We start from the raw sequence: 24355 nt of genomic DNA on the forward strand, positions 1-24355 counted from the left end.
AGTCAAATTGGCTATATTATAAAGATTCATGCTTTTTGGTCTAAATTTAAGGTTAGGGTTAGGCATAAGGTTAGCAGTGTGTTAAAAGTTAGGGTTTAAGGTTAGGTTTAACATTTTAACTCACTCATGCACTCTTTCCCTCACTCACAAACTCCCTTCAGGGGTGGAAAGAGTACTGAAATATCATATTCAAGTACTGTGACTTTAATAACATTTTACTCAAGTAGAAGTAAAATTACTCCGAAAATCTATTCAATTTTAGTAACAAGAGTATTTGCAATTAGTTACTTTGCACCTCTGTAAAAAAGTAATCTGTCAAATTGTGTCATTCTTCAAGCAAAGCCAAAGCCATTAGAATTAGGCTAATAAGGATGAACTGATGAAATGTCCTATGATACTTATTTTATTTAACTGAGGCAAATCACTCACAGTCATTACATTGTAAATACATGAAAATCAATATACTGTAGTTTTCTTTTTGAATGATTCCATTTCAACATGTTTAATTAATCATGATTACACTTTATTAAAAAAAGATCAATGAATGCACCCCATCCTCCTCCCACAGAAAATGTACAGTATGTCTCACCCCTTTGAAATATGGTCATCGTGTAATGGGATGAAAAAAAACATGTCTCAACTCATTCCAGTCAATCAATATAACTCATTTGTGGCATTACTCCAAAAATCGAAAAACGAATACATTTGTAAATGTCAATTAACACCACACTTATCTTGCTGGTGCTGAGAATTGTATGGGCTTTATGACAGAAGTGTATTTCACAAAAAGATACAAAATATTATAAGTTCATAAATATACAATATATATTCTGGATAAATTTGCTTTGAGCTGAGTGTATATTCATTTATGTTTTACAGACATAAGTTACATCACCTGAAAAATACATTTACGACCCCCAATGCACAGCAGTTTGGTCATCAGTTTCAGGTTTAGACTAGCTGGAAGAATTTCACACACTAACTACTGAATGGGAAAACAGCAACATTTAAAACCATATAACATTCCACTAAAGGTACTTGAGAAGAAAGGAACATTTTTAGCTGTAAAACATGTCAATAGATGAAAAGCCATGGCATTCATGAGTCTATTATCCTCAGTAAAAATGAAAGATCATTATTAGCTACGTACATACTTTTTTTGTTTTCAGATGACAGTTTTGCACCATAATGATCAATGAAGAAATACACTTACACTTTCAATATTATTCCAGAGATATTCCTTTCCTACCATTAATTTAGTTAATGATGCACTTTTATAATGGTATAATCATGAGCCTATGATACACAAGAACAGACAAGCACATACACTATAAATACAAAAGTATGTGGACACCCCTTCAAATTAGCGGATTCTGCTATTTCAGCCACAACCATTATGGACAGGTGTATAAAATCGAGCACACAGTAATGCAATCTCCATTGACAAACATTGGCAGTAGAATGGCCTTTTCTGAAGAGCTCAGTGACTTTTAATGAGGCACCGTCATAGGATGCCACCTTCCCAACAAGTCAGTTAATCAGATTTCTGCCCTGCTAGAGCTGCCCCGGTCAACTGTAAGTGCTGTTATTGTGAAGTGGAAACGTCTAGGAGCAACAACGGCTCAGCAGCTAAGTGGTAGGCCACACAAGCTCACAGAACGGGACCGCTGAGTGCTAAAGCGCGTAGTGCATAAAAATCATCTGTTCTTGGTTGCAACACTCACTACCGAGTTCCAAACTGCCTCTGGAAGCAAAGTCAGCACAATAAGTGTTAGTCTGGAGCTTCATTAAATGGGTTTCCATGGCCGAGCAGCCACAGACAAGCCTAAGATCACCACGCGCAATGCCAAGCTTCGGCTAGGGTGGTGTAAAGCTCGCCATCATTGGACTCTGGAGCAGTGGAAACTCGTTCTCTGGAGTGATGAATCACGCTTCACCATCTGGCAGTCCAACGGACAAATCTGGGTTTTAGAGGATGCCAGGAGAATGCTACCTGCCCCAATGCATAGTGCCAACTGTAAAGTTGGTGGAGGAGGAATAATGGTCTGGGGCTGTTTTTCACGGTTTGGGCTAGGCCCCTTAGTACCAGTGAAGGGAAGTCTTAACGCTACAGCATACAATGACATTCTAGACAATTCTGTGCATCCAATTCTGTGACAACAGTTTGGGGAAAGCCCATTCCTGTTTCAGCAGGACAATTCCCTCGTGTACAAGGCGAGGTCCATACAGAAAGGGTTTGTGGAGATTGGTGTGGAAGAACTTCACTGGCCTGCACAGAGGCCTGACCTCAACCCCATCGCTCACCTTTGGAACGCTGACTGCGAGCCAGGTCTAATCGCCCAACATCAGTGCCCGACCTCACTAATGCACTTGTGGCTGAATGGGAGAAAGTCCCTGTAGCAATGTTCCAACATCTATTGGAAGGGCTTCCCAGAAGAGTGGAGGCTGTTATAGCAACAAAGGGGGGACCAACTCCATATTAATGCCCATGATTTTGGAATGAGACATTCGATTAGCAGGTGTCCACATAGTTTTGGTCACGTAGCACATCATGGGAAGCTTATAAAAGGGTCGTTCTTGAATTGTGGTGGCATTAATGACTTAAAATATTTTTATCATTATGATAACATTGTGCCAACACTAGTAGTAGCGTATGACAACATGATACATTGGAAATGGAATCTCCTACTAGCACAGTTCTGACATAAGGCCTGCTCATGCCATCATTCAGCAGTGCCATCCCTAGCCCTGTTCTTGTTAGATCCTTTTAAAAGGAATTTATTGTCAAATCTTTCTTATTATCATGATATATACAGATCCAAATATGTGGTTTATTGTTGATCTTGAATGTCCAATTGGGCCACACATTTTCTTATTTGCTCAAACTTGATACCCTGTCAACCATTTTCTGGTTTTCAAGTGTTCTCTCTTGGGGAAAATGTCCCATCCCACTGTTCTACTTGCTTTTGAGGGGTTAAGGCTTTTGACATTCATAAAGTGCTCTGAAGGAAAACATGCTACGCAACTGAATGAATAAAAATGACTAGAAAGTTCATTAAACGACTGTCCTAGACCAGTAAAAGCCCTCTGAACTTTACTATTATGACTTTCAGCAGCTGGACTCAAAAAATGCAGAAAAATGAGATTGCATGAAACAACTCAATTTGGCAACAACAGGCATTACTTTCATTTGTTGATTGAAGACCAAGCTTTGAAAGGATTAGTGTTAGCATTGCAGATTATTAGAAAGCACTAACGTTTTTACAAAAGGTAGGGTTCTGTTTTAAACACAGAGCAACAGCTCCTGTTCCTCAGTCTACGATATTGCAATGTAAGTCCCCATTCATTTAACAAAAATGAGAAATAGCAAGCCAATGCATGTTTGATGGACAGATGAAAAGATAAGACAGATGTAATATATTCATCTTTACAAACATGTACATTTACACATTCACTGGTGTCTAAATACTTTTTAGATCATATGAGTTCATTACATATGTTTGTAAATCACAAGACTAATGAGCAATAAATGACCTGTTCTATATCTATTCTTTATACCTCATAAGATACAAAATAGTTATTTAGAATACATATACTATATTCTGTAAAAAAATTATATCTTGGGAGATTTGTTAGGTTAAACAAGGAGGATGTTTGTTACATGTGGCTTGGGTCTGACCAACGATAGAATACAATACAGTATACGGTAGCTACAGAATAACAGGGCATTCAGAACGGCTTTACAGTCTTTTTCTGCTGGGGTTGTAATGTGTTTTTTTTAGCTTGTGAGGTCACCTTATATCAGCTCCTTTCACCTTGTCTGGATCTCTCTGTCTGTGTGTGTGTGTGTGTGTGTGTGCGTGTGCGTGTGCGTGTGTGTGTGTGTGTGCAAGTATGTGTTTAAAAAATGATTCAGCTACATTAGACCAACGTGCCAGGGTCAGCGCTGGGCTCCTTCGGAGTCATGTCTTGCATCTGAGGATGAACGGGCTCTTGATAGAGTGAGAACTCCATTGACCTGCCATAGAGAGAGCACAAATCATCACAGCACTCAAAAGTACCGGAATCTGCACCTGTGTGAATGTTACCAACAATCATTACAAAGTACAGAAATACTCACCTTCCATGCAGTGGGTGGCCATGGAAGCTGGCTGACTGAGACATCTGGGACCTATGGAGTGGATCACCTTGTATAGACTGAGCCTGGTGCACCAAAGGGTGGGGGTGTGAGAGGCGGGAGACCCCTGAATCATGCCCCTTTGATGTGGTAGTAGGGTAGCCAAGGGCGTTCCTCAGGTACCAGTCTCTGAGACCCTCCAGCGCCAGAGCTTTATGTAGACTCCTCGTCGAGTCCTCCGGGGTTGGGCGAGAGAACTGGGGAGGCCTGTGATTGAATGAGGGGCCGGACAGCTCAGTCTGGTAGGGGTGCAGGTTGGGAATGGAGGAGGTAGTGGAGCTTGGGGCAGGGTGGGGAGACTCATAGGCAGAGAGCAGGATGGTGTCATGCTGCAGGGGGATGAAGGGTCCACAGGACTTGGTCCGCGTGACTTTGACTCTGTGAGGCTCAGCCTGGGAGCCACGGATCACCATGGGGCTGTAGGGTGGGGCAGCACTGGGTAGATGCACCTGGGATAGGGAGAAGCCGTTGGCTTGAGGAGGCACTGCAGCAGTGGACGATCGAGGAGAGGAAATGTCCTGCCAGATTCTACCTGTTGATTGGTACAGCTGGTGTTGCACTTGAATCCTCTGTTGCTTCCCCCAGATGTAATCCATTAGGAGCTCGTTGTAACCCCCTCCCCCTGCTTCTCCTCTCCCACCCATGGACAGCCTGTTGCCCTGCTCCACAGAGCCGTCCAAGTGTCTCTCAGGACTGCCCAGGTGGATGTGCCTCAGCTTGCCATCAGTGAGGGTCTCAGAGCTTTTGTAAGGCCCTCCTTTGGCGGGCATCCCGTTCCTGGGGCCTGGGTCCTCGGGGAGACTGGAGCGGTCAAGCAAGGCCTCAGAACTGTTGCTCCGCCGGGCACGGGAGCTGTACGGGCAGCCTCTGCGCTCCGAGGAGGAGCCTTCCTGGGTTAAGGGCACCATATGAGGTACATCCAGGCTGCCAGACCACTGCTTTAGTGCAATCCCACCAGAGCCATCCGATCTGAAGGAGAGAAAGAGAGCAAGGAGCTTATTGTAATAGGTTAGTCCTAATGTAAACACAGTATCTTTACATTTCATATTCCATTGATTGAATGTGTGATATCAACGGGAGCATGATATAAGTATCTATGGCACTAAGCATCTGACTTCTCACAAAATAAATCATCTTGAGAGCTTTGATGATAAAATGTTGATGCAAATGTTGATGCAATGTTTACCATGGCTGGCATGTTCTGTAGTCTAATTACCTGCTGCACTCATCTGTTATTCTGTCAGCCTCTCTGTCATCATAGTGGGTGGGTAGCAGTGGATGTGCTGCATTAAGCAGAAGCACTGGACCAGAAGAGGAATATTACCTGACATGAACACTGATTGGGGCAGTCCGGGCGATGAGGGGGGTAGCAGGAACACTTCTGCCTTCAACATTAGATGTACTCCTTGGTAGAGAATGACTAGGGCTAGGAAAAAAACATGAGTTCATAGCTTTAGACCCAAGAAGAAGGAGAGCGTTACACGTGTACACACACACACACACACACACACACACACTGACAATACCTGATGGAGCTGGTCACAGAGTTACGGCGCGTCCTCATTTCATAGTATATCTCCACTGGGGACAGTTTCCTACAGACCTGGTGGTCTGGGCTGCCCAGGGACAGACGGGGCTGGGACATGGAGCGGTAGTCTGCTGCCACACTGGGAGAGGACTCCTCTAAGGGAGGGAGAAGATGAGGTTTGGTCAACTTGAGTCACCCTAACTCACAATCGACACGCAAATACAGTAAACAGAACATTCTCTTTCATGAACATAATCAGACAGCAGCCGTGTAATTCTGAATTTAAGGAAGACAAATGTAAGTCTTCGCTCTTCTCATTTTTACGATAGGTACTGAAATGTGATCTGTCATCTAGTAACTGATTGTAAACTGAGTATGCACAGTACCAATCATCCAATCTCTCTTTTCATGTAGCCTCACCGAATAACGCAATGAAAACAAACTCTGTCTAGACGTTTGGATAATATTTTGCAAGACTTCAGTGTTTGGGTGAAACAGACAAAGATAACTGCTCAATCATTTTTACCCACTAGCATTAACAGATTTGGTTGTTATGATTGTTTTTGCAGCTCTGGCTAGCTCACCGTTGTCATGGGATGTTGAATCTGACATGGAGCTAGTGCTCTCTGACATCACCGTGTCCTCTGCAAGAAAAACAAACACAACCTCTTTATATCACAGGGAGTAGAGACCATATACACATACTGTACCATCACATCATTGGAGGGGACAGGAGAGGAAACTGGCTCATATCAAAGTGAACTTCTGTGAGGTTAACCTTTCACTGCAGTGGGCTAAATCAGGGTCACACAGAGAGTTTCTTGGTAGTCTTAAACAAATACACCTGACACACATGGTTATAGGCTTTAAAACAAGAAGACACCTGTACCATGTCGGATATAGAGTTGAAATGTATTACATTTTGAGTTTGCATCCCAATATTACACTTTATATACATCACAGAAGATTGAAGTATAACAAAGAATTGACATAGAATCACCGGACTTCCAGCAGTAAATTTGTATTTATTTGATTAATTATCAAATTATGAAAAATATGAATAACATTCCACCAATGAAGCCACTAGGTAATGTGACTGCAGGAAAGGGCTACCCAGTACCCAGTTGTTTGGCCTAGATAGATATCATGGAAACATTTATCAAGATATGTATGTATAGCTGTGAACACGTCTTTGAACTCTGCTGTAGACAGCACTGCCTTACCTGTGTGGCATCCCCGGTGAACGGTCCTCCTGCTGTTGGGGACATTCCTGTCTGACTCTGAGTGCCTGTACAGAGCACCACTGAAGATTGTTTTCATCTGCCTTCGCTGACCTGTCTCATCCTGCACAAAGCAATAGCTTAGTCAGTGATGTGTTGATAACCAGTATTAACAGACATTCAGGACCTCTGTGACCAGTGTCATAGTATTTGAGAAAGTCCTCTGACCTCTCCCCTGGTGTTGTTATGTGGCAGGCCAGCCCTGCGCTGTACAACGGGAGCTCTCTCTCCTGTCTCCAGGGGGAAAACATGTGGGACCTTCCCGGTCAGCTCCTGCAGACAAAATACATGCCACAGAATTAGCCTAGTTAGATTAACAAGTGAACACTGTTTTCATACAGCCAATGCCAAGTCAAATGTCATACTGTCTGTTATATAATATAGTTATATAATTGAGCAATAGAAACAAATGTAATAAACACTGATACATATCCTGTTAGTCTCCAGTCTTTGTATCTTAAAATAGTTGATTGTTGCGCTTGAATACATGTGCTAGAACTAATGTGATAATAGTCCAATGAAGATTAAACTATGTTGTTCAAGAACAGTATCATTTGAATGGTGGTACATCCGACCACCGAATCAAAAGTACTGCATATAGAGAGTATATAGAGAGCGTTTCCCAGGCATTAATAATCTTATTCTAGAGAGAAGCTGAGACACATCTGTGTTCAATTTCAAACCAAAAGCAGGGGGATGTGTGAAACAGCTGTGAGTGAAAAGCTGGAGCTGCTGCCTGGTATGTCTGGCTCTGCCTCTGGAGAAAATCAGGCTAACATTGATACGCTGTCGCTACATATTCTTGACTCATGCAGCTCTGGAAGGGGAAAGCTTTAAACTTCGCTATGTAACAAAAGTTGCCAAATGTTGTTCTTTCATCTGTAGCCAAACTCAGTGAGCCTGATTTACAATTTCAGGTGGTTGAGGTTTACAGGGGTTTAGAGCTGCTCCGTACTGAGTCAGATACAGAAAACAAACCCAAAGTTGGTTTATGCTTTTCAATAATCTGATAAAGCACACGTCTCTATATCATGGCTTGGGTGGGTGAATGGAGCCATTCCCTCTAACCTGACCTGAGACCTACAATGGTTCAAAGGTAGGAAAGAGGAACTGACCTGAGACCTACAATGGTTCAAAGGTAGGAAAGAGGAACTGACCTGAGACCTACAATGGTTCAAAGGTAGGAAAGAGGAACTGACCTGAGACCTACAATGGTTCAAAGGTAGGAAAGAGGAACTGACCGCCTCCAGCAGACACACTTGTCTCAGCTCTCCCACTCGGCTGGTGAGGAGGTCTTCCAGGAGTTGCTTTCTCTCCTGCAGTGCGGAGATGCGTTCAGCTTGCAGCTTGCTGTCCTGATCTGCACACCAACACACACATCAACACATGCAGCTGAGACAACAACCATTTATACAATTACTTTGTTGCAACAATGGTGTTACTAGGTAATTACAGTATTACTGAGCACTTAAAATATTGTGTAATTGCATCAGATTATCAATTAAATTCTGGGGGCAGATGTGTTAGAAAAGATACTAGAACGAGAAGCGGAAGCAGGGCGGTAGTTCCACCCCCCTGTCTCTGCAAGTTCCAGGCAAGTCTATGGGCCAAATGTCCCCTCCCCGAAAGATGTGAACACCTGCGAAATTGGGATTTGTCTGAAGGATCAGTGACGGAAAAATCTGTGCACCGGAACAAAGTTAGTTGTTAGTCGTTACATCCCACAGGCTGTTGACAGATGCTACGATACCATCTTATGTTACATGCGTCTGTCCACAAGAAATTAGTAAGTAACCCCAAATCTCTCTGTGGAGGTGTAAAACTCACCTGGAGCCCCAACACTCATGGATGTGATGAGGCGCCCTTTGACCTCCATGTGGTCTGATTTGTGAGGTCGTGCTTCTCAAACCTCAGCCAATCAAAACCTCACCTGTTGAGAGAGAGCACTGTGATTACCTAATAGAAATGGAACAAATAATGTGGGCCTAGAGCACAGGTTGGTTTAAATACATTCATCTTACCTAGCAACTTCAAGCATGTGTTCTCCAGTAGTTTGATTAGCCATCTATTTTTGTTAAACCAGTAAGAATGTGTCTTCCACTAGTCAAAAACAATAAAGTGATCCCAGCCACCGCCAGTGGGGGGAGCCTCTGATTCTTTTCAGGTCTCTAATGCTAAATCCTGTAACAGAGAGGCAGAGTTTAAATTTTTGGTAATGTGACTAAAAACAAATTGGCCTACAGTTAATATAGAATAAGAACCGTGTGTGTTGTTTCAATGATAGACTATCAGGCCTAGCCTGTCTATGTCCATCGTATGTGCATTATATAAAATGTATGCTTGGTGGCATAGGATGGCTTCATGTTAACAGGATAATTCAAACGTGTGCTTAATAGAGTGATTCAAAAATTAAATAACATAAGTATTTAACATGATAGTGTAGACTGTGCCAACATAATAAATAATATTAAAGCAATTGTACGAGGGCATGGCCTGCCTGCCTGCCTGCCTGCATCTCTTAGCTCTGACAATCATGTCTTCGAAGAGGAGTGAGAGTGAAACAGAATTAATAACGTATGGAGAAGAACAGATGGAGAGAAACCTAAACTGTGTTTCATGTCTCAATTTCCAAAGGTAACCAACACAAAATAAAATAATACCAAAAGTAGTACCAAAAGTAACAGCAATAACTTTTCACTGAAAGTAAGACACAACCTGCTCTGTTTATGTCCAGTTGCACACATTCAGGGAAGACAACTTACACCAGCATTCCCCAAGTGAGGATGGCTTTCACTTCAGCAGTAATAAATTCATGAACTAAATTCATGAACTTTTTTGAGGAAAAGATCATGATCATTAGAAAGCTAATTACGTACTCCTCTTTAAATCTGCGTATTCCTCCAAAGCTCAGTTGTCCTGAGTCTGCACAACTCTGCCAGGACCTAGGATCAAGAGAGACACTCAAGTGTTTTAGTACTATATCTCTTGACACAATGATGAAAATAATCATGGCCTCTAAACTTTCAAGCTGCATACTGGACCCTATTCCAACTAAACTACTGAAAGAGCTGCTTCCTGTGCTTGGCCCTCCTATGTTGAACATAATAAACGGCTCTCTATCCACCGGATGTGTACCAAACTCACTAAAAAAGTGGCAGTAATAAAGCCTCTCTTGAAAAAGCCAAACCTTGACCCAGAAAATATTAAAAAATATCGGCCTATATCGAATCTTCCATTCCTCTCAAAAATTGTAGAAAAAGCTGGTGCGCAGCAACTCACTGCCTTCCCGAAGACAAACAATGTATACGAAATGCTTCAGTCTGGTTTTAGACCCAATCATAGCACTGAGACTGCACTTGTGAAGGTGGTAAATGACCTTTTAATGGCATCTGTCCTCGTGCTCCTAGACCTTAGTGCTGCTTTTGATACCATCGATCACCACATTATTTTGGAGAGATTGGAAACCCAAATTGGTCTACACTGACAAGTTCTGGCCTGGTTTATATCTTATCTGTCAGAACGATATCAGTTTGTCTCTGTGAAAGGTTTGTCCTCTGACAAATCAAATGTAAATGTCGGTGTTCCTTAAGGTTCCGTTTTAGGACCACTATTGTTTTCACTATATATTTTACCTCTTGGGGATGTCATTAGAAAACATACTGTTAACTTTCACTGCTATGCGGATGACACACAGCTGTACATTTGAAACATGGTGAAGCCCCAAAATTTCCCTCGCTAGAAGCCTGTGTTTCAGTCATAAGGAAGTGGATGGCTGCAAACGTTCTACTTTTAAACTGAGACAAAACAGAGAGGCTTGTTTTAGGTTCCAAGAAACAAAGAGATCTTCTGTTGAATCTGACAATTAATCTTGATGGTTGTACAGTCGTCTTAAATAAAACTGTGAAGGACCTCTGCGTTACTCTGGACCCTAATCTCTCTTTTGATGAACATATCAAGACTGTTTCAAGGACAGCTTTTTTCCATCTACGTAACATTGCAAAAATCAGAAATTGTCTGTCCAAAAATGATGCAGAGAAATTAATCCATGCTATTGTTAGGTTAAACTACAGCAATGTTTTACGTTCCGGCTACCCGGATAAAGCACTAAATAAACTTCAGTTAGTGCTAAATACGGCTGCTAGAATCCTGACTAGAACCAAACAATTTAATCATATTACTCCAGTGCTAGCCTCCCTACACTGGCTTCCTGTTAAGGCAAGGGCTGATTTCAAGGATGTACTGCTAACCTACAAAGAATTATATGGGCTTGCTCCTACCTATCTTTCTGATTTGGTCCTGCCGTACATACCTACACGTACGCTACAGTCACAAGACACAGGCCTCCTAATTGTCCCTAGAATTTCTAAGCAAACAGCTGGAGGCAGGGCTTTCTCCTATAGAGCTCCATTTTAATGGAATGGTCTGCCTACCCATGTGAGAGACGCAGACTCGGTCTCAACCTTTAAGTCTTTGCTGAAGGCTCATCTCTTCAGAAGGTCATATGATTGAGTGTTGTCTGGCCCAGGAGTGTGAAGGTGAACGGAAAGGCTCTGGAGCAACGAACCACCCTTGCTGTTTCTGCCTGGCTGGTTCCCCTCTCTCCACTGGGATTCTCTGCCTCTAACCCCATTACAGGGGCTGAGTCACTGGCTTACTGGTGCTCTTTCATGCCGTCCCTAGGAGGGGTGCATCACTTGAGTGTGTTGAGTCACTGACGTGATCTCCCCCCCCCCTCCCCCCTTGGGTTGTGCCGTGGCAGAGATCTTTGTGGGCTATACTCTGCCTCATCTCAGGATGGTAAGTTGGTGGTTGGAGATATCCCTCTAGTGTGGGGGCTGTGCTTGGCAAAGTGGGTGGGGTTATATCCTTCCTGTTTGGCCCTGTCCGGGGTATCATCGGATGGGGCCACAGTGTCTCCTGACCCCTCCTGTCTCAGCCTCCAGTATTTATGCGGGCACATTTCATCCGAGTACTTCCATGGCAATCAACAATGGATGGAGGGCTTCAGCAAAAATGTGCTTCTCAAAGTGGATGCTGCACCTACCATTAATGTTGCTTCTTAAGCATCTCAGACAGCTAGCAACACCAGCAGAGACCGCAAGTATGATCACTGGCATGGAAGTGAACCAGGTAATTGAAAGAGCAAGCTAGCATGCTACCTCTATGCTAACGTTAGCTAGCTGTAGAGCTACCACATTTAGCTGACGTCTTTTATCTAAATAACACTGATAAAACTATGCACATGTAAACACATCTATCATCTAACTGCTGATGCTGTCCTAGATAGGCTTGTACTATGGGAAATAGTTTTCAAGGTCTTTTGGGGGGCTGCGTGTTGCGGTAATTTGTCACTCTGTGGCTATAGGGGAGTTTTCTATATGGCCTGCTGAGTGCGGGCTAAACTGAAATGCTATGCTTTGGCCATGGCTCAGACCGCGGATCGGGTGTCACTTCAGATAAGCCCCGGAGCCATGTTTTCTTTTGAGGGGTGGATTTTGGTCCATGGGAAAGTTTATTTTTGGATCTTAGGATCAATGTAGTCACAGTTGTTTCTTGTTGAAGAGACAGCAGATAACATTAGTTTGCTATCCTCTTACTCCATTTCTATATGACTTTTTGGCTAGATTTTGTTTGTGTACTACCATATGTCGATAACATAGCAAAGTTTATCACTGGTATGGGCTAGTAAATATCCTAAACCTAGCCAGTTAAACAGTGATAGCTGCAAGCTAAACCTTTGGATAGAGGGAGGAGAGAATTCACTTTCTGTTTCATCTGCAGCTGGCTTTCTGGTGTTCACTCAAATCTGTTTTTACACATTTAATTATTGAAATTATATTTTTATTCTATAAAGATTGTAATTGTATCAATATGTTGTGAATATTGTTGAAAATCCTCAGAGCCATTTTACATACAAAATATGAAGTTCCACTTGGTGCGCCCCAGCTTACAGGCAACATGTTCCTCCACCGTTTGAGAAATTACAATCTTGCGTTCTGGGTTTTCCGGCAGTCTACATGGTTTTTGTATGTGGGGAGCATAAATTGTACAATTTGTAAACTAACAAATAATTTTCAAGTTAGAACCCATGTATACTGAACAAACTTTAAACGCAACATGTAGATCCCAGATCACAAAAACTCACAAAAAGCTAAATTCTCTCAAATTCTGTCCACAAATTTGGTTACATCCCAGTTAGTGAGCATTTCTTCCTTGCCAAGATAATCCATCCACCTGACAAGTGTGGCATATCAAGAAGTTTAATAAAAAGCATGATCATTACACAGGTGCACCTTGTGCTGGGGGGCAATAATTCAGTATACATCTGGCTCTTCTTTGGACACTGTGTTAACAAACCTAAAGATGAGCTTCAATGCCATACAACACTCCTTCCGTGGCCTCCAACTGCTCTTAAATGCAAGTAAAACTAAATGCATGCTCTTCAACCGATCATTGCCCGCACCTGCCCGCCCGTCTAGCATCACTACTCTGGACGGTTTTGACTTAGAATATGTGGACAACTACAAATACCTAGGTGTTTGGTTAGACTGTAAACTCTCCTTCCAGATCTCCAGTCCAAAATTAAATCTAGAATCAGCTTCCTATTTCGAAACAAAGCATCCTTCAATCATGCTGCCAAACATACCCTTGTAAAACTGACTATCCTGCCGATCCTTGACTTGGGCGATGTAATTTACAAAATAGCCTCCAACACTCCACTCAGCAATTTGGATGTAGTCTATAACAGTGCCATTCGTTTTGTCACCAAAGCCCCATATACTACCCACCACTGAGACCTGTATGCTCTTGTTGACTGGCCCTCGCTTCATATTCGTCGTCAAACCCACTGGCTCCAGATCATCTATAAGTCTTTGCTAGGTAAAGCTCACTCCGCCTAATCTCAGCTCACTAGTCACCATAGCAGCACCCACCCATAGCACGCTCTCCAGCAGGTATATTTCACTGGTCATCCCCAAAGCCAACTCCTACTTTGGCCGCCTTTCCTTCCAGTTCTCTGTTGCCAATGACTGCAACGAATTGCAAAAATCACTGAAGCTGGAGTCTTATATCTCCCTCACTAACTTTAAGCTTCAGCTCCTTTGCACCCCAGTAGCTCTACTTGCACATTCATCTTCTGCACATCTACCACTCCAGTGTTTATTGTAAAATTTTAATTATTTTGCCACTATGGCCTATTTATTGCCTTACCTCCCTAATCTTACTACATTTGCACACACTGTATATAGACTTTTCTATTGTGTTATTGACTGTACGTTTGTTTATCCCATGTGTAACTCTGTGTTGTTTGTGTCACATTGCTTTGCTTTATCTTGGCCAGGTCGCAGTTGTAAACAAACAAATTTTCTCAACTAGCCTACCTGGTTAAAGGTGAAATAGAAAATAAAATGCCACTCTAAAATGTGCAATTTTGACACACAACACAATGCCACAGATGTCTCAAGTTTTGAGGGAGCATGCAATTGGCATGTTGACTGCAGGAATGTCCACTAGAGCTGTTGCCATAGAATTTAATGTTCATTTTCTACCATAATCTGCTTCCAACACAGTTTTAGAGAATTTGGCAGTACGTCCAACCGGCCTCACAACCGCAGACCACGTGTAACCACGCCAGCCCAAGACCTCCACATCCGGCTTCTTCCCCTGCGGGTTAATCTGAGACCAGCCACCCAGACAGCTGATGAAACTGAGGAGTATTTCTTTCTGTAATAATGCCCTTTTGTGTGGAAAAACTGGCTCCCAAGTGGGCGGGACTACCTACCTTCCCAAGTCCACCCATGGCTGTGCCCCTGCCCAATCATGTGAAATCCATAGATTTGGGTCTAATGCATTTATTTCAATTGATTGATTTCCTTGTATGAACTGTAACTGTAAAAAAATGTTGCATGTTGCATTTATATTTTTGTTCTGTATATATGAGTGGAGACCATCCTCCTCAGTGAAAAATAAAAATAGTAAAACATTAAAGGTATCCTTTTTAGATAAGACTACTAAATATATTCACGTCACCAAATAATTGATTAAAACACACTGTTTTGCAATGAAGATCTACAGTAGCCTCAGCCGCACTCTGTAGGGTAGCACCATGTTTTAGCTAGAGGACAGCTAGTTTCCTTCCTCCTCTGGGTACATTGACTTCAATACAATACCTAGGAGACTCATGGTTCTCACCCCCTTCCATAGACTTACACAGTAATTATGACAACTTCCAGAGGACATCCTCCAACCTATCAGAGCTCTTGCAGAATGAATTGACATGTTGTCCACCTAATCAAAGGATCAGATAATTAATCTATTATTGAAAGCATAAGATACAGCTAGCTAGCACTGTAGTGCATAACATGTGGTGAGTAATTGACTCAAAGAGAGAGAAAGACAATAGTTGAAAAGTTTTGAACAAATTAAGGAGAAGCAAGAGAGAGAGAGCTAGCTATATTTCATAGTATATATATTTGTTTTAACTTTCACTTACTTAGCTAGCTAGTTTAGCCTACACAAATAGCTGGCTCAAACAGAGATGGGTGACATGTTAGTTAGCTGGCTATGGCTATCCAACACTGGAACTCTTCCAAGTCAAGGTAAGCTTTTGGTTTTATTAATTTATTGCCACTGGGGCCTGCCGGTGTAACTGCTTAACTGCTTGCTGCTGACTGTACACAGTACTTCATGATTGTAGCGGGTTTAGTAACGCGTTAGTTCTAGTAGCTATGTTGACTATGACGTGACAACGATGTAGGCTGTGTAGCGGTTAGTGGCCATGATATGAAGGTTTGGCTTGGAAAAGTTGTTTCACCAGGTCACAGACAGCTGATGTGTTGGGCACTGAAGTCCACAAGCGAAGGAAAAAGGTGAGAGGAGGATAGCGAGTAAATCGATGCTAGAAGGAATGATATACAGTGGGGCAAAAAAGTATTCATTCAACTGAGACTGCTCTTCTCTGTATCACGGAGGCCCTCCGCACTGCTAAAGCTAACTCTCTCTCCTCTGCTCTCATCCTTCTAGACCTATCGGCTGCCTTCGATACTGTGAACCATCAGATCCTCCTCTCCACCCTCTCCGAGTTGGGCATCTCCGGCGCGGCCCACGCTTGGATTGCATCCTACCTGACAGGTCGCTCCTACCAGGTGGCGTGGCGAGAATCTGTCTCCTCACCACGCGCTCTCACCACTGGCGTCCCCCAGGGCTCTGTTCTAGGCCCTCTCCTATTCTCGCTATACACCAAGTCACTTGGCTCTGTCATAACCTCACATGGTCTCTCCTATCATTGCTATGCAGACGACACACAATTAATCTTCTCCTTTCCCCCTTCTGATGACCAGGTGGCGAATCGCATCTCTGCATGTCTGGCAGACATATCAGTGTGGATGACGGATCACCACCTCAAGCTGAACCTCGGCAAGACGGAGCTGCTCTTCCTCCCGGGGAAGGACTGCCCGTTCCATGATCTCGCCATCACGGTTGACAACTCCATTGTGTCCTCCTCCCAGAGCGCTAAGAACCTTGGCGTGATCCTGGACAACACCCTGTCGTTCTCAACTAACATCAAGGCGGTGGCCCGTTCTTGTAGGTTCATGCTCTACAACATCCGCAGAGTACGACCCTGCCTCACACAGGAAGCAGCGCAGGTCCTAATCCAGGCACTTGTTATCTCCCGTCTGGATTACTGCAACTCGCTGTTGGCTGGGCTCCCTGCCTGTGCCATTAAACCCCTACAACTCATCCAGAACGCCGCAGTCCGTCTGGTGTTCAACCTTCCCAAGTTCTCTCACGTCACCCCCGCTCCTCCGCTCTCTCCACTGGCTTCCAGTTGAAGCTTGCATCCGCTACAAGACCATGGTGCTTGCCTCTACGGAGCTGTGAGGGGAACGGCACCTCAGTACCTCCAGGCTCTGATCAGGCCCTACACCCAAACAAGGGCACTGCGTTCATCCACCTCTGGCCTGCTCGCCTCCCTACCACTGAGGAAGTACAGTTCCCGCGCAGCCCAGTCAAAACTGTTCGCTGCTCTGGCCCCCCAATGGTGGAACAAACTCCCTCACGACGCCAGGACAGCGGAGTCAATCACCACCTTCCGGAGACACCTGAAACCCCACCTCTTTCAGGAATACCTAGGATAGGATAAAGTAATCCTTCTCACCCCCCTTAAAAGATTTAGATGCACTATTGTAAAGTGGCTGTTCCACTGGATGTCTTAAGGTGAACGCACCAATTTGTAAGTCGCTCTGGATAAGAGCGTCTGCTAAATGACTTAAATGTAAATGTAAATGTAAGTTCTGCCACTTAAAAAGATGAGAGGCCTGTAATTTTCATCATAGGTACACTTCAACTATGACAGACAAAATGAGAAAAAAATCCAGAAAATCACATTGTAGGATGTTTAATGAATTTATTTGCAAATTATGGTGGAAAATAAATATTTGGTCGATAACAAAAGTGACTGGCCTAGCCAGTCTCCAGATCTCAACCCCATAAAAAATCTTTGGAGGGAGTTGAAAGTCCGTGTTGCCCAGCAACAGCCCCAAAACATCACTGATCTAGAGGAGATCTGCATGGAGGAATGGGCCAAAATACCAGCAACAGTGTGTGAAAACCTTGTGAAGACTTACAGAAAACGTTTGACCTCTTGTCATTGCCAACAAAGTGTATATAACAAAGTATTGAGATAAACTTATAATAGTTGAAGTGTACCTATGATGAAAATTACAGGCCTCTCTCATCTTTTTAAGTGGGAGAACTTGCACAATTGGTGGCTGACTAAATACTTTTTTGCCCCACTGTATATTAGTTCATATACAGCACCAACTAAATAAACATCAGATAAGGTTCATTATCTACTGCCTGGACTTTAAAGCCTGCCAGCAATGGCCAAAGCAGGAGGTTGCTCATCTCAGTCTAAAGTCAGGGGTAGCCTATCATTTTTATTTATGGTATTATTCAGAATTCCATGCAAGCTTGTTCCAAATCAGGCCTTATTCCCTCATGCTGCATTGAGAACAAACAATAGTGATTATCTTCAGTGCCAGAGCATCTCTCACTCCAGAATCTTAATCATAAAGAACAGGCAGCTCCTTGCAGTTTACTAAATAACCACATCCTTCTTTCCTAAGCAAAACACCATCAACAACACAGAATGCCTCAAGAGCTAAGAGTAAGGTTGGAACATTTTTAAGATGTGTACAGAGAACGGCACCATAATATCATCGTAAAAATAAAAAAACATGTATCTACCACCTCATTCATACCATATGGGAGATTCATGCTTCAAATACCTCACACATTTAACATGGGTTCCAGTCCTGGAGTTGAGACGGTCCAGTTTGCACGTACTAGTGTGAAATTCCCCTTGTGTGACTTCCCATTGATAGACACCGTTTCTTAAACAGAAGCAAACAGATTCAGTTGTTTGTCTTAAACAAACAACTGACACGGTAATGATTCACTGTCCATTGACACTGATAGTCTGACCCAACCCATCGCATGAATCCACTGCAGTCCTAGTCAATCGATTATTCTTCATTTAACTTAATGTACACTGAAGAGGACATCATGTTATTGACCAGAGGGAGGTGGTGTACCAAACTTCGACCAAAATTATTAATAAATGTGCCATTCAACAGTCTAAAAACATGGGGGGAAAGGGGCAAGACTGAGAGATTGATAGGAAAAATGGCGAGACAGACAGGAACAGTTGGGTGTCCACTTGGACGGAAGTGTGGTGAGTTGATGCCTGGAGCCATAAGGCCGGCACGTCATCTAGGAAGGTTTTCTTCCACACAAACCAAGTAATACACACAGCACAGAAAGGCAGTGTGAGCAGCTAGATCTCTACTTTCCACAATCAATTTAGAAAGTTCATAAATAATGAAGGTACGTTCATAAATAATCAAGGGAAACATGGCATGAGAGGGATGAGGAGCGGGGGAGCTGGTCAAATACAACAGGACTCCTACCTTACTGTTCTGGATTTACTGCCTTTTGAACCTAGAACCAAATAAAACACACCTGAAAGGACTGCTGATCCCATGGTGTGAGTCAGAGGTAACTACCGTACTGGCACATCTGGAGGGCAGATGTGTTCAGAGACACAGGTACAATAACTCAGCACTAAACTCACATTCCTGAGTGAATCCTACGGGAAAGAAAGAAGGTTTAGAGGAAAATCACCAGTCAGACCAAATGAGGTAAGAGACAGTGAGATGAGTGGGATGATCAGAGAAACAAGACGGAGTGACTATTGACAGTATAAGAACGAGATGGACACTTGGGAGACCCAGCCGAAATATGCTGACGATGGTTATCGTGATACAGATGAGCTGTGGAGAGAAACACGCTGATTAAAACATGAGCTTTGAGCGCAGGCAGGCAGCCCCGTGTGCAGCTCGCATCACACGCATGCAAAATGCAAATCAGCCAGGAGTTTAATATTCAAGTCCAGGGGGGCCACATAGTCAATGCTGCAGGGCAGGCCTCTCTTTCTCTTCTACTATGTCCACACATCTTTACAAGCTTAGCCTATTATATGATAATATTCACAGGCCGTATAGCCCCACCACTGCAGGGCAGGCAAAAATCCATCACGGCTCAGTAAACAATGCGTCATTCCAGCCCATTTAAAGATCCTAAAATGGTTTTCTTCTGTAGCACGGCTAGTCCAAATACGTATTAATTTGCATATTTTTGTGCATACTACTTTGAATACTGTAATGTAGGCTACTATATCTTTGCCAAATGGAAATAGTTTCTTATTTATAGGTACCCAATGCTTTGATACCATTATGATGTTGATGCTACTAGCAGAGACGCAAAGAAGAGCAGCTGAAATGTGTCCTCGGCTCCAGTGCAGATAGACCATCGGTGATGCTACAGTGGCACACTCAATCCTGGTGGTGGCTACAACCATTGTTTACACAGCTGCTGCCTGCTCCTGTCATGAATTGTCAAATGACACACAAACTCACCTCAACAGACATACTATAAATATATATACTCAGCATCAGAATTGTTTTTTTTTAAAAGGACAAGCATTCTTTTTCTTTTTTAGAAGAGATCTCTCTCATAAGTAAGCATTGCTGTATCAAACAGATTTTACCTGCTCTCTTCTGTAGCTCTGGCACATTTTCTCTATGTTCATTTGTGTAACTTTCCTGACTTGACCTCAGATAATAATAATAGTATAGTAAGTATGCAGTATTCCTGGAGGACAGTTATGGAGACGAAACCTTTAGCATAAGACAGGGGGTGGGGGATAGAAAGTTAACAATATAACAGAGGAAATGTCCACACCTGGGAAGGAACTTCAATTGAAAATGCAGAGTTTGAAATGTATATCTTACCATATGCATTTTGGCCGAAAATATGTTTTCCGTTTAGTTCATTTTATTGTCATTTTCATTTGCGTACCCCTCTAAAGGTCCCTGACTCCTGTTGCTTTTGCAAGAGATACACTACCAAAAGTATGTGGACACCTGCTTGTCGAACATCTCATTCCAAAATCATGGGCATTAATTTGGAGTTGGTACCCCCTTTACTGGCATAACAGCCTACACTCTTCTGGGAAGGCTTTCCAATAGATGTTGGAACATTGCTGCGGGGACTTGCTTCCAATCAGCCACGAGCATTAGTGAGGTCGGGAACTGATGTTTGGCGTTTAGGCCTGGCTTGCAGTCAGTGTTCCAATTCATCCCAAAGGTGTTCGATAGGGTTGAAGTCGGGCCTCTGTGCAGGCCAGTTCTTCCACACCGATCTCGACAAACCATTTCTGTATTGACTTCGCTTTATGCAAGAGGGCATTGGCATGCTGAAACAGGTAGGGGCCTTCCCGAAACTGTTGCCACAAAGTTGGGAGCACAGAATCGTCTAGAAAGTCACTGTATGCTGTAGCGTTAAGATTTCCCTTCACTGGAACTAAGGGGCCTAGCCCAAACCATGAATAACAGCCCCGGGACATTATTCCTCCACCGCCAAACTTTACAGTTGGCACTATGCATTGGGGCAGGTAGAGTTTTCCTGGCATCTGCAGAACCCAGATTCGTCCGTCGGATTGCCAGATGTTGAAGCTTCCCTCCAGAGAACGCGTTTCCACTGCTCGAGAGTCCAATGGTGGCAAGCTCTACACCATTCCAGCCGACGCTTGGTATTGCTCATGGTGATCTTAGGCTTGTGTGCGGCTGCTTGGCCATGGAAACCCATTTCATGACGCTCCTGAGGAACAGTTATTGCTAACATTGCTTCCGGAGGCAGTTTGGAACTCAGGAGTGAGTGTTGCAACTGAGGACAGACAATTTTTATACGCTATGTTCTTCAGCACGCGCCAGTCCCATTCTGTGAGCTTGTGTGGCCAACCACTTCGCGTCTGAGCCATTGTTGCTCCTAGACATTTCCACTTCACAATAACAGCACTTACAGTTGACCGGGGCAGCTCTAGCAGGGCAGACATTTGTTGGAAAGATGGAATCCTATGAAGGTGCCACGTTGAAAGTCACTGAGATCTTCAGTAAGGCCATTCTAATGACAATGTTTGTTTATTTAAGGAGATTGCATGGCTGTGTGCTACATTGGTGCACTAAAACTCGTAATGTTTTAAGTACACTCTTAGAAAAAAAGGTTTCCAAAGGGGTTCTTCGGCTGTCCCCATGGCATAGGATAATCCTTTTTGGTTCCAGGTAGAACCATTTTTGGTTCCAGGTAGAACCATTTTAGGTTCTAGATGGCACTTTTTTTTAAGAGTGTGCAGTCGTGGCCTAAAGTTTTGAGAATGACACAAATATTAATTTTCACAAAGTCTGCTGCCTCAGTTTGTATGATGGCAATTTGCATATACTCCTGAAAGTTATGAAGAGTGATCAGATGAATTGCAATTAATTGCAAAGTCCCTATTTGCCATGCAAATGAACTGAAACCCCCAAAAACATTTCCACTGCATTTCAGCCCTGCCACAAACGGACCAGCTGACATCATGTCAGTGTTTCTCTCGTTAACACAGGTGTGAGTGTTGACGAGGACAAGGCTGGAGATCACTCTGTCATGCTGATTGAGTTCGAATAACAGACTGGAAGCTTAAAAAGGAGGGTGGTGCTTGGAATCATTGTTCTTCCTCTGTCAACCATGGTTACCTGCAAGGAAACAAGTGCCATCATCATTGCTTTGCACAAAAAGGGCTTCACAGACAAGGATATCGCTGCCAGTAAGATTGCACCTAAATCAACCATTTATCAGATCATCAAGAACTTCAAGGAGAGCGGTTCAATTGTTGTGAAGATGGCTTCAGGGTGCCCAAGAAAGTCCAGCAAGCACCAGCAAGCACCATCTGCTAAAGTTGATTCAGCTGCGGGATCGGGGCACCACCAGTACAGAGCTTGCTCAGGAATGGCAGCAGGCAGGTGTGAGTGCATCTGCACGCACAGTGAGGCGAAGACTTTTGGAGGATGGCCTGGTGTCAAGAAGGGCAGCAAAGAAGCCACTTCTCTCCAGGAAAAACATCAGGGACAGACTGATATTCTGCAAAAGGTACAGGGATTGGACTGCTGAGGACTGGGGTAAAGTCATCTCTGATGAATCCCCTTTCCGATTGTTTGGGGCATCCGGAACAAAGCTTGTCCGGAGAAGACAAGGTGAGCGCTACCATCAGTCCTGTGTCATGCAAACAGTAAAACATCCTGAGACCATTCATGTGTGGGGTTGCTTCTCAGCCAAGGGAGTGGGCTCACTCACAATTTTGCCTAAGAACACAGCTGTGAATAAAGAATGGTACCAACACATCCTCCGAGAGCAACTTCTCCCAACCCTCCAGGTACAGTTTGTTGGCGAACAATGCCATTACAAAAAGTCATTACAAAAATGACAGACAAACAACGTGAAAAACTACAAGTAATCTAGTAAAAACCACAGAATTCACAAGAGTATAACCAAATCAAAAACAGCTAATTAAAAACATTGACGGGTCAGTGAATCAGTCTCAAGATCATTCATCAGTGATTTAAAATACCAATCGGGACAAGTTCTTCCAGTTTAAAAGTATTTTGTAAGGCAAGAATTAGTCAGGATGTGGCCCAGATGTTAATTGACAGTATGCCAGGGCGGATTGCAGAGGTCTTGAAAAAGAAGGGTCAACACTGCAAATATTGACTCTTTGCATCAACTTAATGTAATTTCAATAAAAGCCTTTGACACTTATGACATGCTTGTAATTACACTTCAGCATTCCATAGTAACATCTGACAAAAATACCTAAAGACACTGAAGCAGCAGACTTTGTGAAAATTAATATTTGTGTCATTCTCAAAACTTTTGGCCACAACTGTAGGCAGAGGGAGGGAAGCCATTTCGTTGGTGGGTGAGTGAGGCTTCGATTAAAAAAAAAAAAAATGTAAATACAGTCTTCAGGATTTATTACAGTCATTCTGTCTCTCATTCAACAAGCTGCACCTGAACAGCCAGCCACCAGCTGGACCCTGTGGAGAGATTATGGAGGGTCAGGTGACCTTCCAATATGATATCGTCTCACTCTCTGTGCCTCCCTGAACTACTGATTATAACATGCTTATCAGCAAGACCCAGAGCAGCTTTGCACATGGTGGCCAATCCTATGGCTAGCGCAGTATTCCCATTTTGAAATCCTACTCCCTCCCCTCTGCCCTTGATGGCTCGCTACCCTACGCAGATCTGAAACAACAGTATAGGTGAAAGCAATCTGGTGTGTCCTCCTACTACTAGATTTCTGGTAGGTTCAAGGTAGAACAGAATGTAATAAAAAATGGAATGTGGCCCTTTGTCAATAGAGATTATTACTATACTGTTTTCCCACATGAAGGGATCTCTGTATCTATTCCAAATCCTTGCAGTGAAAATGTTTTGTCCTAATCCCCAAGCCCTTTATACTGGTTCAAATCCTCGCTGTTGGATGACACAGAGTCTCATTGACACATCACAATGTGTACGATACAAGGTAACACTTTCGGCACTTTCACCTATCCAGCTGAGTCTGGGTCAGTGTGTGGGTGGGACCCAAAAAATGTTATTGTATAGGCTACTTTAGACAGAGTGTACAAAACATTAAGGACACCTGCTCTTTCCATGACATAGACTGACCAGTTGAATCCAGGTGAAAGCTATGATCCCTTATTGATGTCACTTGTTAAATCCACTTCTATCAGTGTAGATAAAAGGGAGGAGACAGGTTAAAATAAAGATTGCTAAGCCTTTAGACTATTGAGACATGGATTGTGTACCGTGCCTTCGGAAAGTATTCTGAAAGAATAAAAACATGTACTCAGCCATCTACACACAATACCCCATAATGACAAATGCTCTGGATTGACGTGTACAACAGCGTGTTCAGGTTTCCGCCAATAT

The 24355-nt window shown here is 43.2% G+C and overlaps 1 protein-coding gene across 3 annotated transcripts in view; it reads right to left on the minus strand.

Moving 5' to 3' along the window:
- Positions 1 to 389: 389 nt before the first annotated feature.
- The window catches only part of LOC115137378 (coiled-coil domain-containing protein 120-like), a 29173-nt gene continuing 5207 nt past the window's right edge, over positions 390 to 24355 (minus strand). Inside the window, exons 2-12 of one of the 3 annotated variants that reach the window (XM_065027942.1) lie at positions 9862 to 9927; positions 9007 to 9166; positions 8813 to 8915; positions 8227 to 8345; positions 7154 to 7258; positions 6929 to 7049; positions 6290 to 6349; positions 5704 to 5860; positions 5502 to 5603; positions 4121 to 5146; positions 390 to 4018 (exon numbers count right to left, since the gene is read on the minus strand). In XM_065027942.1, coding sequence (XP_064884014.1) covers positions 3922 to 4018; positions 4121 to 5146; positions 5502 to 5603; positions 5704 to 5860; positions 6290 to 6349; positions 6929 to 7049; positions 7154 to 7258; positions 8227 to 8345; positions 8813 to 8861 — 1836 coding nt within the window. In that variant the 5' untranslated portion in view covers positions 8862 to 8915; positions 9007 to 9166; positions 9862 to 9927 and the 3' untranslated portion in view covers positions 390 to 3921. The remainder of the gene's footprint in view (positions 4019 to 4120; positions 5147 to 5501; positions 5604 to 5703; positions 5861 to 6289; positions 6350 to 6928; positions 7050 to 7153; positions 7259 to 8226; positions 8346 to 8812; positions 8916 to 9006; positions 9167 to 9861; positions 9928 to 24355) is intronic. The other 2 variants (XM_029673680.2, XM_029673698.2) reach the window with 2 other exon arrangements.

This window comes from Oncorhynchus nerka, linkage group LG2 (genome assembly GCF_034236695.1).
Source record: "Oncorhynchus nerka isolate Pitt River linkage group LG2, Oner_Uvic_2.0, whole genome shotgun sequence".
NCBI lineage: Eukaryota > Metazoa > Chordata > Actinopteri > Salmoniformes > Salmonidae > Oncorhynchus > Oncorhynchus nerka.